Here is a 19,801-nt window from a genome sequence, read left to right as displayed (position 1 = left end):
ACTTCAGGAACACCGCTGTGGGTTGCCTGGGGAGCGTCCGCCCTGCTCCTCAGCAGGAATGTGAACTCTGCCCGTTGCATGAGCAATGTGTCCGGACACTCTTGTGGTGGATGGCATGGAGAGCGACTTTCCTGATTCTACAGTGGACGGACTTCGCAAATAAGTCACCCTGCTACTCCCCCATGAAAACTCGATAATGGATTGAGGGGTGTCCATGATTTTCTATGAAGGAAGAAGTTTACGTAATATTACATTTTGGTCTCTAGGTGGAGAGAACAAGCACCAGGTTTCTCTGTGAATCTAAAGCGAATTGGGTTCTCAAGTCTTGTCCTACCTTTCTAACTAAAGACAAAACTGGCCTGGTGCTAGTGCTGTTTTCCATAGCAGAGAACTCTCCTTGCCACTGTTTTATTTAAAACCCAGCCCTAAACCACAGCCCAGTTTACCTGCTGTCCCTTATCCACATAAAGACTTCTCACAGCCAGCAAAGCAGCTTGAATAAAAGGCTCTTCAGAGAAAGAAGCCCAACCCCTTATGGAAGAATTCTTCCCAGCTGTTCTTTTGAAATAAACTTCTAAATCTATTTCAAACCAAGTAGTTTCTAATATTTTCCACATATTATCAACAGCTGCAAATCCAAGATATTGAAGAGACAAGTGTATTCGAATGTGGCCCTCACCATCTGTCTAAAGCTGGCTGACAAGGGTTATAGTCACAAGCTATGCTTTTGTGAGTGGATTCAACATGAACTCCTCTCCACAAAGACAACATGTGGAGAAGCTGATTCTCAAGGCCTCCGAAGTGGCATCGGAGCTCCCGTCAAGCATTGAGAAGTTCATCATCCGAGTGTCCAATGGCGTCTGGGTTTGAAAGCGGATCCATGTCTGCAAACAGGTTGAACCAGGCTGACATGCCTTGGTTTCCACTGTTGGGAGCTAATAAAAACACACACACATGTTAGCGAGTCTCAAAATCATGTTATTGTACCACTTTCATTATTTTAAAGTAGATGCTCCTTTTGAATAAAAAAAATTAAGGCAACTGATAAGACTAATCAATTACACTCCCTGAGGATAATTTTGACAAACTAATGCAGAGAGCTATTCTTTGCTGAGGCTCTGATATCTGAGTGATTGCATGCTGCTCTGAGAAAGGCCTGATTAGAAGTGAAAAGGCAGCAGTAGTCAAGCCTTCTGTGGTAGGTTTTCATGGTGGCAGATGATTGCTACAATGAGTGGGGTGATCACATTGTAAGGTATAAAAATGTCAAGTCACTTTACTGTACACCTGAAACTAATATTACCAACTAATGAATACCTGAATTGAGCCCTCACTAAAAATGAAATAAGGAACATTCTAGTAAAAACAAAAAAGAGTAGAACAGAGGGACAACATTCTTTTAAAAAGCCCACATCCAAACATTTTTGAAAAGCTGTGTAACTGTTTCAGATTAAATAGGTTAGAGACAAGTGACGCGGCAAATGAATACAATACATAACCCTGGACTTGCTCTACCAGAGAGGGAAGTGCTACAAAGGCCATTACTGGGCCAACTCACCAAACTGGAACACAACATGGTAGATTACAGAAAAGTATTATCTTAAAATGAAGTCTCCCAAAGTTTATAATCATACTTGTTTGTGCAAAACAATATACCTGTCCTTAGGAAACAAATTGAAGTATCTACGGGTAAATGGTCATGATGTATGTAACTTACCCTCAATTGGTTCAGAAATAAATAACCCAGAGTGGCCTCCATAAAGCGAATGGGATAAAGCACTAACAATGGGCGAATCTGAGTAATGGGTATACACGTGTTCTTTGTGGTATTTTCATTTATGCAACATAAATACGCTTGAAATTCTCTCAAATTAAAAAAGCTTTAAGAAATCAATATCAGTGACTAAGATTAATATGTATCTAAAATTCTGCAAGACAGAATGTGTCTGTTTTCTATGTATACCCATATGGTAATTATAACATGGATAAGTTCTGCAGATATCAATATGTAAGTATGCAATATGTTAGCAATTACTATATACCAGGCCATCTGCTAGGGAGGCCTTATTTGTCAACAGGCATCCTGTAATCAAAGAGCACCTTCTGTCCCCAGGGGTATTGGTATTATCCATTATCAATGAGCCTTCACACCAAAAAGGAAAGATTACAGAACTTAGTTTACCATGGCAAGATCACCAATTTCTATTTAGTTATTTCTATGGTGAGTGGTATTCAGTACAGTTTTCATTATAAGTTATAAAGTATTACTTTATTAATTTATATTTATAAAATATTTTTCTGGATACATTTTCTAAATTTATCTGAATTCAACTAAGTGTTAATATGATAGCAAAGACTCACCTTTTGTTGATTTCTTTGGACTCTGTGAAGGCACTGGCTGACTATCAGTGTGTAAGAGAGGTTCAAATCCCCCTCTGGAGGCCCAGGCTGTGGAGAGGGAAGAAAAGAGTTTGTCCATTGCTAATCAAATAGGAAGTAGCATCCGAAAAACAAGAAAAGGTAAAAATATCTAATAAGTCCTTCAGTCTTCATACCAGGGTAAGATTCTACAGTATAGGAAGCATAAAACACTTAGAATTTATCTGCAATTATGTATTTTATTCAAATAACATGTTTAGTCCCAGCTAGATTTAGATTAGACTTCCTTACGTTTTTCAAAGTGCTTTTGAAATAGACAATTGGGTCACTGACAGACCCCATGTACCACAGTGGTCCCATCTACACTAATAAAAGAGTAAGATGCAAATTGACCACACCTATGTGATGCCCACCAGCCAATCAGGAGTGAGTATGCAAATTAATCCAACACAGAAAAGGTTGCTGGTTAATTTGTATATGTAGGTGTTCCACATTGCCCCAGCCACTCCAAGCCTCTGGGCAGCAAGAAGGTGAAAAGATGGTTCCCAGCCAGAGCAAAGGCAGTGCCAGCAGCCAGGGGAAGGAAAGGAAGGCCCATTCTTGAACAAATCTTCATGCATCGGGCCTCTAGTAACATTATAATGGAGCTGAAAGATTCAAGTCTGCTTCTTGGAGAGAGAACTGGAGGACGCATGGAGGATGGAGGAGGGTTTGGAAGATCTGTGAGGAGGACTGTTAGCAGAATCCCAAGAAGCCAAATGAGCCTCTAAGGGGCGCTGGTAGTGGAGGCAGAGAGGACAGTGGGAAATTTAAGACACGTTTCAGAAAGAGAATAGACAGGACTTAACAACCAATATGGAAGTGGGGAGCAAAGTGACTCCAAGGTGCTGGGCTGGACACAGGATGGTGGAACCACGTGAGTAGACGAGTTCTCAACATATAAACAAGCAGATGACCCTTTCCTCAGGAAAAACCCACCCCCGGCTCTCTGCTGCCGTCCCCAAGCCACAGGCTTACCACAAGGCTGCCTTAGAGCCAGCCTCCAGAGCTGTGAACCCACAGAAAGCACGCACACCCAGCTTTGAAGAAGCCACCTACCTGCCCTTGGCAGGGTGACTTAGCAGATCAAGACTTTCAGACAAGACCCCGGTTTTCCATGTAGAGAAGACACCTGGGAAAGTCAGTGAAGAAAATGTGGGGCTTGTGGAGGGGGCAGGAAAGAAAGCAGCCCCTGTTTCACTCTTGTGGACAGACTCCAGTGGTGGCCTATTTGTTACTTTTCCAGCCGGCTGGTGTGACTGCAGATTCGGCCTAGTAGTTCTGAAGCTAACTGAAATCGATCTTAGTGACTTTCGCATCCACACGCAGAATGGTTTTTTCACAAAGATCAAATAAGTCACAAGGGTCCAAATGTCAGAGACACTCACTGTTGGAGGCTCCAGCAGCATGAAGGCCAAGGTCGAAGAGATGGGAGGGAAGGAATCGTTGGGAGTGAGCAAGAGGCTCGGACCCCACGGACGGCTCCTGGAAGGTGAGGCTCCCAAAGGCGGGCTGGCTTTCTTGAGTAAATTCACTAGAACTCGAAGAAGCAGGACTTAGGAGGTTGTTGAGAAATGAGAATTCCTTCTCAAAATCATCTTCAAGTGTATCTCCAGGAAAATCTTTTGCAACTATTGAGTGACAATAAAAACAGAATGGCTTTTTTCTTTTTGAAGGAGAGTAGGATGTAGAGAAAGCCAAATTTGTCTCATTGCTCTCATATTTTATTAGCATAATTTTAATAAACTGCTAGGAAGCTTATATAAAAATTATTTCTAATTACATCAAAATGACCACATTTCACAATGCAGATATAACAGTTATGCACATCTACATGTAAAATAATTAACCAACCACCTATGTAAGACAGACTACAGATGCAAGGAGAATACAGATTAATATTAAGAGACTTAAATATATCACTCAGTAAAAAATAGTCCAAGAGGAGAAAAGATCTAAACAGCATAATCAATTAAGGTAGTTGTTTTGAATATATATAAACCCTAATAGAAACTATACCTTCTCATGCACACTTTGAAATTCATAAAAATTAATTATACTAAGGTGCAAAAATCAGTGGCTTTCTTAAAGTAGAAATATTACAAACAACATGCTCTGATTATGATGCAATAAAATAAAATCATTTTAAAAATGAAACCAAAAAACTAAAAGGCTCTTCCACCTGTAAGTTTTAATACATTCTATTAACTCTTGGTTCCAAGTGGAATGGAATTTCTGGAAAATAATGATAAAAAAGACATTTTATATGACAGGGTGGGGCAAAAGTAGGTTTACAGTTCATGTGGAAAATAACACAATAATTAATAAATAATGACAAGAATAAAATTTTATTTTACATACAACTGTAAACCTACTTTTGCCATACCCTGTATAATCATGGGATACTTAAATAGCAATTAACAGAGGAAAAAATCCTGACCCTAAACACTTTTATTAAATAAAAAAGAAAAAGATGGTTTTTCCAGCATGATAGTGAGGAGGTCTATAGACCTGCACACCAGTTTTTAAATAACTATGGAAATTATTTTTAAAATAATTATTTAAAATTCTCTAGAACTTGTTCCAAAAGCACACATCAAATGAAGAAAAATTTATTCAAAAAAAATAAATTAAAATTCAGAACAAGTGTAAGACTGGCTCATGGGTCCACACTCAATCACCCAGCCACACTGGCTGGGCAGCATATTAACTATTAGTTAACAATACCGTATTATTGTTACATGTGGCTACTAAGAGAGTACATCTTAAATGTTCCTACCCCCAAAATAAATATGGTAACTGTGAGAGCTGATAGATGTGTTTGCCCAATCTTATGATGATAATATTTTTGCGATATCTATATAATTATTATAGTATACACCTTAAACTTACACAGTATTACAACTCAAAGAGCTAGAAAAAAATAAAGCTAACTCAAAAGTATTTGTACGCAAGAGGTTTATAACGTGACGTACGGGAGAGGCTCTCACAGACTGGGCGAATAAGGTGAAAGGATGGAGAAGTACAGACTGTTTACAGAACAGGCCAGAGATGTGAAGTCCGGCAGGGGGAGGACAGCCAGTAACACACAGCAAATAATGTCACGCTGACTACGTACGTGTAGTCAATAACGTCGCGCTTCACTTGTGAGTTTTAAGTAAACCTGTGACAAACTGTCTTGACATTTATTATAAAATGTGATCATTTCACATTTTAATGAATTTACCATCTTACCTGATTCACTTCTCAAGCTCACTTCCTCATCTGACAAAACTAACCTAAAGTGAAAACCAAAAGATGTAAAGATTTTGGTTAAAATACATTTGGGACTCATATTCCACAGTTTAACATGGTTGTGTGTGTGTGTGTGTGTTTTTTCAATTTTAAACTGGTTGTCCGGTAGATCTCTTAAAATCGGTCTCAGACAAATCCTGTTTCTCTATATGCACACAGACTGTGAATATAACCTTTCACCCCTCATTCATTCCATAAACATTTACTGAGTATCAACAAAGTGCCAGGTACATGCTCAGCTCTGCAGGTGCCATGCTAGTGCTGTATTAGAGAAAGCATCCGTCACCAAGGCCACAGAGTATAAAGTTTAGCTTTCAAGCACTGAAGGGTTTTGTTCAACCACATGTGGGAACTAAAGAGAGGGAACAAAAAACTATAGAAAAAAATGGAGTACTCCAATTTGAACAACAAAGCAATGGTTGCAAAATAACACATTTGCCTAAAATATTGTCAATCCATGCCAACTTTGAATATTTATATCCTCTATCTGATGATTTAACATATGATTTTAAATGTCAATGCAGAAATGAGGTTTAATTTATAACTATATATTTGATTATTTAATCTACATCCTAATATGTTTATAAATTCAAGTTAGCCAAAAAATTTGTTTCCCCACAGAGAAAAGAGGGAAATGCTTATGTTACAGACCCCCTTCCACTCAACAGAAAATGGTTTGTGATTGTTGGGGCCTGGTTTCTGGGACCCTCATCATGCTCAGTGCAATCTGGTTAACATGGGAGGTGAGGGGCAGCTCTGAAAGGAAAACACAGGGAAGGTGCAATGGCAGGGAGATGGGCAACGGGAGGAGGTGCACAGCCCGGCCGCCCTGGCCAGGGATCCAGGCCCAGGCCCAGCCGTGTGAGGGGAGGGCTGACTTTCAGTAGCTTCTGTCCTCAGTGCGGTGGGCACCTGTCCCTGCTTTTTGCAAGCTGCCCCTTCTGGGAGTCACTGGGTGGAGACTCTTCTGCAAGGCTCAGTCTCCTCCCAAACTATAGAGCTTGGCGTTATCCGCCCACTCTGTTCTTACTCCTGTCTTTGACTTTGCCCTCCATCTTAAAAGAGAGAGGAAAACATAAGGCTTCAAGACAAATTTTTCATGTTCACTGGGGAAAGGACATAGAAATGAGCATTCGGTAAGCCAGGGAGGAAACACCAGGTGTCCAGGGCTTCCACGATCGACATGTAACAGTGACTGCTTACCTGCCGAGGGGTTCAGGGAGTGGACTGCTTTCTACCTGTTCTTCTTTGTGGTCTCCCTCAGGCGTGCTCGAAGTGTCTTGGAGCTGCTAAGGGTGAGAAACCCCATGTTAATTAGGTGAAGAGAGTCTGTTGCTCTTGTTGTGCAAAGAAAATGAGAATAGACACTCTAAAGAACGATATAAAATAGAATGAGAAACAAAAACATGAATTCAGAGGCATCAGACTGCAAGATGTTATGTCAGAATGTGACTTAAAAAATCCATACCCCACCCCCCAGGAATATACAGTTGCGACATGTGAATCCATCACAGATGCCATGTCTAGCAGCCCTACCAACAACATTTTCGGGCTCCACTGAAAATAAGGCAGGAGGGTGAATTCGAAGGCGCTGAACCCTAGCCTAGCAGGCCGATTACCACGGGGTGGTAAGCCAGCTGCAAAAGAGGATGGACAGGAGGATATTTATTCTAATCACAGGCTGAGGGTACCCTTATCTGTAAGGGTCACAGAAAGAGATGGTCTAATGCAGTGGTCTCCTCAGCCGCCATCACACATCTATAATAAATGGCATAAGTTTTCTATCATGAATCACATCTAAGTGAAAAGAAAGCAAGAGATGTTTTCTTTAACCCATAAAACTGTCAGATAGGTCCTCCGGTCATTTTTTTTGAACCATCCTCTTAAGTTTTTACTTTCCATAACCTTTTATCTCTTTTGCGTTTTATTTTTCTTTTCACATTCTACCTCTTTTTATTACCTCCTACTATTATGTTGAGCCAACCAGCAATATTTCCAAGTATTTTTTTTTTTAATGTTGCTGATACATTTGGAATCAGGGAAGTGTGGAAAAATGACTGGCTGAAGGAGCGTAAAAAATGTTTCCCAGTGTTTTGTAAATTTGAAATTAGGCTTAGCAAAAAATAATTTCCATGTTATCACCCAAACAAAGTGTAACACACCTAACAAAAGAACCTGGAAAGAAATGCATATAAGCCTAACCAGTGGCCATGGACAACAGGGGGGTGGTGGCATATGTGGGGAGGGGTTTGGGATGAGAATGGGGGGATGAGGATAATTATGTGATACCATAATTAATAAATAAATAAATAAATAAATAAATAAATAAAAAAGAAAGAAAGAAAGAAAAAAGAAACGTACCTTGAGGGCCACAAAGTCATACGGGTGTGAGCCGGTGCAGGCCCCGTGGATTTGGGACATCGCCCGGGCTGTTTTCTCCCAGAATCCCAGCAGCGTTCTCTGCAGAGAGAGAAAAGGCGACGTTGCCCTGCTGCTTCCTCCGTGACTTGTTTCCTGACTTGTTTCCGTGCCGTTTTTCCTCGCTAGTGCAGGAGACGCACGGTTGCCAGATGACAGGCAGGGACTGAAACCCACTTCCAGGATTGGGGAACCGGGAAGCGCAGTGCATAGTGATTCTGCGTAAGAATTGGCTCTGTTTCTGCGTGTGTGTGCTAGCTGTGTGCTCGCTGCGGACAGCGCTGGAGTGCACGTGAGAGCCAACAGAGAGGGAGTGCAGCCAAGAGAATGAAGCCTGAGGGTTGGAACACTTCGGAGGAACCCAAAGGCAATGATAAAAGCACAAAGACAGCTTATTTGTATTTGGGGTAGGGGTAGGTTTTCATGAGACATCTTGGATAAAGATCATCTGTACCACCAAGTTTGGTCTTGCATTTAATGAGTCCTCAAGGCAACACAAGCAACAGACCAAGTTCCTGGCTGCTTTAAGGTTTCTGTCCAGAGTGTGTGTGTGTGTGTGTGTGTGTGTGTGGCGACGGTGGGGGGGGGGGGGTGGAGAGAATAAAGAAGTGGCAGCTACTGTGGTTCAGGCGTTGTGCTACACATTGCCTGCCACACACGTTTATCCTCCAGTGCATCCTTTTTTGATTCTTGAATTCCAGGGAGCTGAAGTGAATTAGGCAGTGTCCCTAGAAGCAGCAGGGAATGCCCATTTCCTTCCGTTTGTTATTCTTTTTTTATGTAAATGCAGCTGATGCTCTTATTTTGCCACTTACAACTTCCTGTTACAATCAGTAACTGCTGCTTAGTAATATCTGTCTTTACTTGTTGCATGCTGTTTATGGGTGATTTGGGCTAGTCATATAAGCACAAGCGAGACTTTTGAGGTTACCGTGATGTGAATGGCAACCCTGGCAGGATAAAAAGGACACAACACCTAGAATTAGAGAACGTAGGTTTTTAAGCCCAAATTTTCCACCCCCTTTCATTCTCATAGGTTTCATGTTCCTCATCCATACAATGACAGAAAATTTAAAGAATTTCGGGAGGGGGGGGGGGAGAGACCCACAGCATCTTTGCTTCCAATGAAATGATATGTACAAGTTCAAAGTGGAGTGAGCAGCTGAAACCCTGCCTCCTCAGCGTGCCCCTCCCCTGCCCAGGACGGGCTCTAGGTCTCTCTGTCTCTCCTAGGAGAAGGCCGTCCCTAACGAAGGCCCTTTCCCGGCTGGAGTCCTATGATTTTCTGACTGCCATAACCTCCATGAGTCAATTTTAGCAAAGGAATCCGGTAATTCTGTATTTCATCACATCCTTTGGAACAACTTTTAGAAAGCACCCCCACCACTCAGCTGCACGGGGAGGGCCTGCTGGCCATGGCGGTGGTACCTGGTAGGTAGTGAGTGAGTGGGAGAGCATATTGCAGCGACTGGCGCCGAGTAGGTCCACTTTCTGACAAACATCCATCTTTAACTTGTCAAAAGAAGCTTTGCTATTTCTCACTTGCTTCTGGACCTGAAACCACAAAAATGTTCATTCTGATTACTGATAATACAGATGATACGTATTCCGTAAAGTTTCACGATACACATTTTCAGACGCATGAAGTCACAATAAAGAAAACAAATTCATTTTGCCTCTATTATTATTTCACAATGAATGGTCAAGATTTTGGCTATTTTTCGTAGTTATGTGAGATTCTTCCCAGACATCTTTATGCTGAGAAAGTATGCAATGATAGATGGAAAGTATATACAATAGTTAAGACAAAAAAACAAAGATTCTAAATAAAAGGTAACATCTAAAAGTAATGATGGGTAATATTTAGGTAAGAGTAGAAGAATAAATGGATTCTCAAGTATTGAGAATCATTAATAATAGTTCTAAGACATGAAGATATATTTATACATTTAAATACATTCCTATTGTATTTCTATACATGAGTTGAGTCATATGTCACCAGTAGTGTGAATACTCAACTTTTAAATATTCTCATTCATTCAACAAATACGTATAAGACAGCTATTATGTGCCATGCCCTGTGCTGGCACTGGGATATTATGGTGAACAAAACAGAGTTCATCCCCATCATCCCTAAGTGGGAAGTACAGGAAAAAAAGAAGTAAATAAATAGTGACAATAATCTCTGTGATGATAACAGATAAAAGCACAGAAATGGGTGACTACTTTTTAAAAATATTTTTTTTTTCTCATTGATTTCAGAGAGGAAGGGGAGAGGAAGAGAGAGAGCGAGAAAGAGAGAGAGAGAGAGAGAGAGAGAGAGAGAGAGAGAGATGCACTGATTGGCTGCCTCCCGCACACCCCCACTAGAGATCAAGCCCGCAACCTGGGCATGAACCCTTGACCGGAATCAAGCCTGTTCCCTTCAGTCCGCAGGCCACACTCTATCCACTGAGCACACCAGCCAGGGCTGGGTGACAACTTTGATAAGGTAATCCGGGAAGCCCTTGTACTTCAACCAAAGATCTCCAAGCAACCAAGATTTTATCATGTACCATTTTGTCAAAAATAGCCTGATCTTGAGTTGTTCAGCAGAAGTTGAACAGGTCTGTGCACCAGGAAAAGAAGGATGTGCTTTCGTACTTTTCTGAACTTTTCCATTTGCTTTGAGGTGTCGGGGTCCAGCTCCTGGGACACGTCCTTCATCCACAGCAGAGCCCCTCGGTACTCCGTGCGCGCCTGCTCCATGCGGTTAATGGTTGTCAGGGTATCGGATACCGCCCTCTGGCTGAATGTTGCTATTTCTTGCTTAAGACGGGACAGGGGAGTATACAGGGCCAACCTAATGGCAAAGGGGTAGGAATCAGAAGGTTGTGCACTCCAGAAGCCAAACAAAGCAAAAACAAAGGTTTATAACAACCATAAAGCATATTTGCTGTCAAGATGAGTCTGTCCATGGAAAATTATTAAGATGCCCATAGGGCTTTAAGAAGCAAATACGGATCACATAGCCAATTTGGCATCACTAAAAAAGATGTATCCATAGCTTTCTCTTTTCTTATTTTAGAAATTATATCATTTTCGCAACATGCTGAGTGTTAATCCACATGGAAATAATCTCAAGTACATTTGCCATTTCTAAAAAAGTTTATGGGTAAAAGAGATTCTGTATTTATAAAGAATTACCTTATAAACAGAAAACCTTTTAATTGACAAATTTAGGGAACGCCTGGGTGTGGAAAAGCAGGTAAACACTAGACGAACTAAGGAGGATCGGGTCCTTAGCAGCTGAGAATGAGGATTTAAGAAGCACAAGTGCAACCCCGCTCCTCTGGTCTGCTTTTGACCCGATAAAGTGTCGCACTGTATGGAGTGTCTCTTTGTCACATCCTTGAGGATGAACTTGAGCACTGATGTGGTGTTTCAGAATAAAACCACTTAAATTGCATGTGGTCTTTGCAGGTCTGATAAGGCCTGTTTTTATTTTCTTTGTAAAGTGCAAAGATTTTGTCTGTCTTTAGTAATCGTTAGGGATTCTTTGCAGCATGTATTTTTAAGAAAAAAATTGCAAGATGATAAATGCAAAGTATATAATTAAGAAGAAGAAATTTCCTTTGCTTAAAAAGAAAAGTATAGATAGTATAGTTACCCCAAAAAGTAAAAAAAACACACACATATCTATATCTATTTAAATTTTAGCTATGTGATGCCTCTGCTACATTAAACCCCTTAAGAAATTTAAATACAGGCCTAAAGTCAATTTCTAGGAATTAAGCAACTGAGAAGGTCAATTCTATATAATAAAAGGCTAATATGCAAATAGACCAAACAGCAGAATGACTGGTCGCTGTGATGTGCACTGACCACCAGGGGGCAGACACTCAATGCAGGAGCTGGCCCCTGGTGACCAGTGTGCTCCCACAGGGGGAGCGCCTCTCAGCCAGAAGCCAGGCTCACAGCTGGTGAGTGCGGCGGCAGTGGCAGGAGCCTCTCCCGCTCCATGGCAGCACTAAGGACATCCCCTGAGGGCTCCTGGTCTGCGAGAGGGTACAGGTTGGGCTGAGTGACACCCCCCCCCCCCAGTGCAGTAGCTTCATGCACCAGGCCTCTAGTTTTTAAATAATTACTTAAAATACAAAATAAATAAGAATTAGGCCTCAAAACAACTACATACTGCAATATTTCCCTTTTGAACCCTCAATCGGAACGATCAGTAACCTTTTCAACATGCACACTTAGGCACACACATCAAACTGTCACCGTGACTACAGATTTAAGGATGATGCAAAACCAGGGAACCTTTGCTTGGCTGATGAACAGAGTGCTTTGCCAGTGGCATCCATCAGTTTGCCAGCTTGCGTTGCATCTCGCTCTGCTTTTGACTTCAAAAAGATCCCTAGTTGGTTTTCTTCCTCTGATACAGCTAGGGAAAAAATTACAGTGTAGTTAATTGTTTCATTTTTATTATCTGTCTAAAACACACACATCACTAAAATTCTCACAGAACTAATGGTCTATGCATAAGAATTACTTGGGGGAAGAAGAACAAGACATCTTAAAAATGCAATTCCTGGGCTCCATTTCCAGAGATTCGGATTTAGAGGTCTGGGGAATCTGCCTTTTTTAAATGAAGCACTCCAGCTGGTGGTAGTGTGTTTTTTTTTTCAAAATGTTTTTATTGATTTTTAGAAAGAGAGGAAGGGAGAAGAAGGGAGAAGGAGAGAGAAACATCAATAGGCTGCCTCCTGTATGTGCCCTGATTGGGGATCAAACCTGCAACTTGGGTATGAACCCAACCAGGAATCGAACCAGCAACCTTTCGGTGCATGGGACAACGCTCAATCAGCTGAGCCCACCGGCCAGGGCCAGATGGTTTTGATGCAGTGAATCCATGGAACTTGTTTTGGGAAAGATTGGTCTTTAGTAAAACATAAAAATAGAAACAACAAAATAAAACCACAAATGATGCATTACCAAATGTGCAGCTATGCATTTTAGGATTTGACCATTTTTTTATTATGACAAGAGCAACTTGGTGTAGGGGTGGGGATGTAGACTTAACTGGAGTATCAGAGAAAGTGGAAGGTCAGGAATTAAGACTGTGCATAGTCAATATGTCCACATTTTCTGTTAAGGAGCAGAGGAATGGGCATGGGCGACTGGTGGGGGGTGTCAAGGGAGAGAGTTTTTAAGTGCTGGAAGCAAATCCACTTAAAACTCTGAGCAGGAAAACCGAGCTCAGCAAAAATGAATCTGTATCGGAGGACTCTGGGACTTGAAGAACAGGTCCCTATAAATATTTATACGTTGTCGTAAGAAACTGTTCCTAAAATAGTTCAAGAAACTATTTTTACATTAAGCATTTCATTCAAATAAGTATTTCTATCACATTGGGATTACAGGATATCTGTCTATAATTCCATACCATTGAGTCTTAGCTGGTATTTCTCAACTATCTTCATAAGTTCAGTGCATGTGTCTTGAATGCAGTGAAAAACCTTAGAGATATAAATTTTATTCGGACAGGTTAGAGAACTATAAACACAAAATATCTGTTATAAGCACTTCAAAAGCAGAACATTTTCTTATAAGTATTATGTCAATTTTTCTGGACTGGGATGTACTTCAGTTTTGGGTTTTGTTTCTCATATAGAAAGAACATTGAGATTTCCCTTGAGATATTTGGGGAAGAAATGGTGATAAATAATTGGGAGCTAATAGAAATTTCAAACTGTGGAGTTTGTCCTCCCCTCAGCTCCAAACTACAATAAATAGCAAAATGGCAAATCCAGTGAAAACTGCATCCAGCATTGTCAACCACACATTAGAAGAGTAGAGATAACGGTAGAAAACGTTAACTCAGGCTTTTTTCAAATTTCGGTCTAAGCAAGAGAGGTCAGTGAACGTACCATCGGTAAGTTATTTCTGTTTAGAATTTTCCACGTCATCCCTTTATTGCTACTGTTGCTAATAGCTAACAGAAAAGCTTACCTCGAGTTTAGCATCCACTTCTGCGTCAGATGCCACCACATGCTCATCTTCCTTTTTCCCTGTGGCTTTGATGAGGGCCTGCTTAGTCTTCCAGTATTTCTTTTGCATTCTGCTCACTACTGACTGGTTATCTTCTGCTCTAGGTTGCCCAAAGGAATCCATGGAGTGACTACAAGGAACAAACTAAAAGTAAAGGTATTTATTTATTTAATTTACCTTTATTGTTGAAAGTATTACAAGTGTCCCTCATTTCCCCTGTAACCCCCTCCACTCCGCTCCTGCCTAAAATTAAAGGTCTTCTAAAAATATTTTCAATAATAAATACTTGTTAGCCAACTGTTAATCTAATTTAAAAAAAAACTTTTAAAAAGATGAATAGAATAGTAATGTTAACAGCTAAACATGCTAATGTTGGCTTTGTATGAGCTAAATAATTATAACTTGCGAAAGGAACAGACAAAAAGATTAATGATACGTAATTCTAGTTAGGTGAGAAAAGTAATAAAACTGTTACGATTTTGCAGTAATGGCTGGGAATAATTCTATTTTTATCTGACCAATTTTCTATTTGTTGACATTTATCAGTTTCTATATTTCCTTTGTAATAATACTGCAAAATGAACTTGTACACACATCTTTGCATATCACTATCATTTCCTTAGGAAAACATCCTATGTCAGAATACACATTTTGTTTAAAATTTTTTTTTTATTGATTTCAGATAGGAAGGGAAAGGGATAGAGAGAGAGAAATGTCAATGATGAAAGAGAATCATCCATGGGCTGCCTCCTGCACTCCCCCTTATTGGGGATTGAGCCCTGACTGGGAATTGAACTGTGACGTCCTGCTCCATAGGTAGATGCTCAACCCCTGAGCTACACCAGCTGGGCAGAGAATACATATTTAATAAATATTCTCAGGTATGCAAAGATTCAAATACATACTCCTCTTTAATAATCACTCAGAGAAATACTTTAGTATCCAAAAATAAAGATCTTAGTACAGGGGACATCTCTTATAAAAAGATAGAGATGGAAATTGTAGCCTGTAAGCTTAAAAATTAATGTTGAAGTGATTGTTCTGAACATGATTAACATGACTATATAAGAAAAGGCACATGTGAAAAGTGTTCTTTAAGGAAAAGTAAAACAAGAAATAATAAGAGTTTTTATTATTTTTTAAAATATATTTTATTGATCTTTTACAGAGGGGAAGAGAGAGGGATAGAGAGTTAGAAACATCGATGAGAGAGAATCATCCATCAGCTGCCTCTTGTACACTCCTTACTGGGGATGTGCCTGCAACCAAGGTACATGCCCTTGACCAGAATCGAACCTAGGACCTTTCAGTCCGCAGGCCGACGCTCTATCCACTGAGCCAAACCGGTTTCGGCAAGAAATAATAAGAGTTTTTAAAGCCCAAATTATTCTGATAAATGGTGGGAAGTAGGACAAAGGGAGGTGCTAAAGTATGTGGCTTAGACTCATTCGTCATTTTCAAGGGAATCATGAGTACAGATTAGTTTTTTCCCTTTTTCTTCTCTGTGGTTATTCCTCCTTATCTAGTGGTTATGGAGTCTCCTCTACCTCATCTCCAGGGGGTTCCAGAGTATGATACTGGTAGGTTAGGGGCCCCGGACAGCGATACCTGAACCACTGCTTCTGGATCAGCGATACCTGAACCACTGCTTCTCCATCAGCGAGGGGAAGGACATTGCACGGGAGGCATTTCACTCCCACCTGCCTCCGGACTGGACGCCCTGGCGCCAGGGCCACTCCTCCCGGTGCTCAGCCCGCCCGCTGCAGCTCCCTCACCGCTTGGTCTTTCTGCTTTGTTTCTGGGGCCCGGTTATCTTATTATCTCGCCTTGGCACATATTTTTGGGTTTGCTTTTTTGAATAACTTTTATAAGTTTGGAGCAAACCTTACAATGTCATCTAAACAGGAATCTTCTTTATTCCTAAAAAGAATATTGTTTGTTTTTTTCACTTGAATGCAGTCATCACATAATAGAAGACTTTCATTTGTGTCCTTTACGATAGTTAAATTTTTAGCTATCTCCTGGCTTTAAAGTACAAACCTTTTGTTTTGTTTTGTTTTTGTTAATCCTCACCAAGGATATTTTTCCGTTGTTTTTTAGAGCATGGAAGAGAGAGGGAAAAACAGAGAAACATTGATGTGAGAGAAATACATCGATTGGTTGCCTCCTGCATGTGCCAGACCAGGGCCCAGGCCTGGGAGGAGCCTGCAACCAAGCCCTTGATCGGAATCGAACCCGGGACCCATTGATCCTCAGACCAATGCTCTATCCATTCAGCCAAACCGGCTAGGGCTAGAGTACAAATCTTAAAACAAATCAATACTCACTTTAGCGGCAGTTCTGTACTCACTTTACTTATAATATCCCATTACTGTGACAACACTGAAAAGCAAGCAAACCAGACTGATGGTAACGTGCAAACTGAAGCACCGAAATCCCCTTGAGAAAAATAACGTGAAGACTTTTGACTAAATATAACAGTATTGTTTAATGCAATTAGGGAAATACACCAGACAGGTTTGCTGTTTAATATTAATGCAGTATTCCTGATTACTCTGGCTCCTAAGCCATAAATTTTCTCATAAACATAATCAGCTTTCCTCAGAATCAGAGTTTGTTAATGATTCAACTTTAGGGTGGGGTGGAGGGGGATTGTTGTATAACAGTTATAATTGCTAAAAATGTTTACTTGATTGTCAAGACAGTTATATCTTTTTATTTTGTCTTTTAATATTTTATTTATTATTACTATGCAACACTAGCAAGTCTTTATTCCAAGATGAGAGTCACTCATTCATTCATTTGTTAAATATATATTAAATACTTACACTTTTATGTAGCAACTTTACTTATCTGAAAATTGACTAGAATTATGACTAAGTTCATAAAAAGTCTGAGACATTAAACTAGTTATTACATGAACTATGTATTAAATCACACATATGTTACTTATAAGAAAGCTCCTATTCTCCTCTCCTGCCAACATCACGCCTAATTAATTACAGAAATAGGATTAGAATTCAGGTGTGCTGGCTACCATGTGTGAAATATTGAAGAAAAGCAGAGATTTTAATAACAGGAGGCAAGGAAATGCCATTCCAAATATTGGCTAAAGAAGAGAAAGGTAGATTGATGATAGATTGTAGAGATCTCTAAACTCTAACAAGTAATAAAGCTTTTGGAGCCAATAAAGGTTTTGTTTTGATGGTTTTATATGTTTTTATTTATTTCAAAGAGAAGAAGGGAGAGGGAAAGAGAGAGAGAGAGAGAGAAACATTGTTGAGAAACATCTATCAGCTGCCCCCTCACACCCCTTAGGGATCCAGCCCATCATCTAGGCATGTGACTGGGAATCCAACCCTTGACCACCTGGTGTTTGACATGACGTTCACCAACTGATTCGTAGGGGTTGGGCCCAAGGAAGGTTTCTGAGTTGCAGAAAGACAAAACAGAAAGTTCAGAACAATCTTCCCATATTCTAGACATGATCTAGTAAGAGACTGGACCAAGCCTGGCCCAGACCCTGGGGTTGGGGCTTGATCCCCAGCAGGAATCATGCAGGAGACAGTCAATCAATAATTCTCTCTTTTCACTGATGTTTCTCTCTCTCTCTCCCTCTCTCTCTGAAATCAATAAAAATATATTTTAAAAAAGAAAACAAAATTCTGTCACACCTCATCTATTGTTAGCAAGTATTATTTTTATTGTTTTATAATAAATATTTGTAATAAAAAGGTGGCTTCTTCCTAGTTTTCCCACCAGGCTGTTTGCAGTTTTTGCACTTTGGACTGGCTGGTCTGTAAGCACTCACCTATCTCTAAAATTATAATGATTTGTCCAACAATTATAATTAGTTGTAATTAAAACAGTCTTCCACATAACAGTTGCAATGGCAAATGTATATCCCATTACTGTGACAACACTGAAAATATTAATTTTGCACTATTAAACAGATACATACATTTCAAAGAATACTGCGTATGTTAGGCACAGGCAATTATCAAACGATTAAAAATCTGTCACAGCTGTTAACAATACGTACATACCATTAGATGATTATTTTGCCCACAAATGTATCATCAAGCCCTACTAAAGGATGAGGCACCGGTGGCTACCATAAATATTCATGTGAAGACGATTAAAGTAATATCACCTTACAGTACGTTGCCTAAGTCAGAACTAAATAAATCAATACATAAATATTTAGAGAAAACGAAAAGCAGCCACGGGTAAGCGTTATCTTCCCAAGAAGCTATATTTCACAGTGACCTATATAGTTCAGAATAGCTTTTTTTTCTCTGAGTCTCAAGATCATCTACTACATGAAAAATAACCCCACCCCCTCTCCTGGCAAGCCCGCGGCACTGGCAGGTCGGGTGCCAGGATGGATTTTCCCCTCTCCATCTTTCTGGGAGCATCAGGTATCTGAGCAATGACATCATTTGGGCACCTGGCCAGAGGACCGGCGTGTCCAGCAGCAGGATCCCTGCGGGTGGCTGGGTCCAGGCCTCGGTGTAAGATTTGTGCACCCCCCCCCCCCCGCCCCCAGCTCGTGCAATCCGCTCTCCCCGCAAACCGCCCACTCGCTCCTGTTTAGTTTGTGCCCAGCGCTCGCCACTTAGTTTCCGAAGGGACAGGCCCCTGTCCCAGCAATGGCTAAACGAGCACAGCGGGAGGAGGCAGCCTGAAGCACCTGCCGGCTGTGAGCATTGGCTCTGATGGAAGGATCTTGGAGAGAAACCACCCAAACCAGCCTCAGGCCCGCGCGCTCGCGGGGGGACGCGCCGTTGGTCCCGCGGGTCCGCCCGGAGGACACGGACCCGGAGGGAGGGAGGACCCGGGGGAGGAGGGAGGACCGGGGGAGGAGGGAGGACCCGGGGGAGGGAGGGAGGACCCGGGGGAGGGAGGGAGGACCCGGGGGAGGAGGGAGGACCCGGGGGAGGGAGGGAGGACCCGGGGGAGGAGGGAGGACCGGGGTGGGGCAGGGGCCGCGGACCCCGGGGAACCGCCGAGCCCTGCGAGGCCCCGCGAGATCCGTGCGTGCGGGGCGGGCGCCTCTCTCGGCGTCTGCACTTTAGGGCGTCGCCATGGAAACAAGGGTTTGGCGCCCGGGCCCGGCGGTCGGCGGAGGGCGCGGCGGTGCCGCGGGGCCCCGGGCCCGGGTGGGGGGCGCACTCACCGCCTCCAGGAGGCTGCTCGGTCCCCACGGCCACGCGGAGGTCCGTCCCCGCGGCCGCCGCCCGCGAACCCCGCGCCGCCGCCGCCGCTCCCGCGGGCGGCTCCCCCCCCCCGCTTCCCGGCCCCACACCTCCTCCTCCTCCCGCACCCCCGCACCCCTCCCGGCCCGCGCCTCCTCCTCCTCCCGCACCCCCGCACCCCTCCCGGCCCGCACCTCCTCCTCCTCCCGCACCCCTCCCGGCCCGCACCTCCTCCTCCTCCCGCACCCCCGCACCCCTCCCGGCCCGCACCTCCTCCTCCTCCCGCACCCCCGCACCCCTCCCGGCCCGCACCTCCTCCTCCTCCCGCACCCCTCCCGGCCCGCACCTCCTCCTCCTCCCGCACCCCTCCCGGCCCGCACCTCCTCCTCGCGGCGGAACCCAGTGACCCACAAGGCAGACGCCGGCAGTGTGAGCCCTGCGAG

At 42.4% G+C, this 19,801-nt stretch overlaps 1 protein-coding gene across 2 annotated transcripts; it reads right to left on the bottom strand.

The window, feature by feature from the left end:
- Positions 1 to 522: 522 nt before the first annotated feature.
- Positions 523 to 19,426, bottom strand: ICA1L (islet cell autoantigen 1 like). Of its 2 annotated transcripts, XM_045575609.1 has the most exons (12): positions 19,340 to 19,426; positions 14,122 to 14,304; positions 13,556 to 13,628; positions 12,430 to 12,553; positions 10,774 to 10,972; positions 9,559 to 9,684; positions 8,074 to 8,172; positions 6,916 to 7,001; positions 5,653 to 5,696; positions 3,807 to 4,049; positions 2,362 to 2,448; positions 523 to 935 (listed from the first exon to the last, which is right to left on the bottom strand). In XM_045575609.1, the coding sequence occupies exons 2-12, from the start codon at positions 14,281 to 14,283 to the stop codon at positions 820 to 822; spliced, it is 1,359 nt and encodes a 452-aa protein (XP_045431565.1). In that variant the 5' UTR covers positions 14,284 to 14,304; positions 19,340 to 19,426; the 3' UTR covers positions 523 to 819. The 2 variants fall into 2 exon arrangements, with proteins under 2 accessions (XP_045431565.1, XP_045431566.1); XM_045575610.1 differs by lacking the exon at positions 19,340 to 19,426 and having other exon boundaries at positions 6,916 to 6,998; positions 14,122 to 14,371.
- Between the last annotated feature and the right edge of the window lie 375 nt (positions 19,427 to 19,801).

The sequence above is a fragment of the Pipistrellus kuhlii genome, unplaced genomic scaffold (genome assembly GCF_014108245.1).
Source record: "Pipistrellus kuhlii isolate mPipKuh1 unplaced genomic scaffold, mPipKuh1.p scaffold_m20_p_7, whole genome shotgun sequence".
Taxonomy (NCBI): Eukaryota; Metazoa; Chordata; class Mammalia; order Chiroptera; family Vespertilionidae; genus Pipistrellus; species Pipistrellus kuhlii.
The sequence above is the reverse complement of the archived record's forward strand: the minus strand, read 5'-3'. Positions and strand labels throughout refer to the sequence as shown.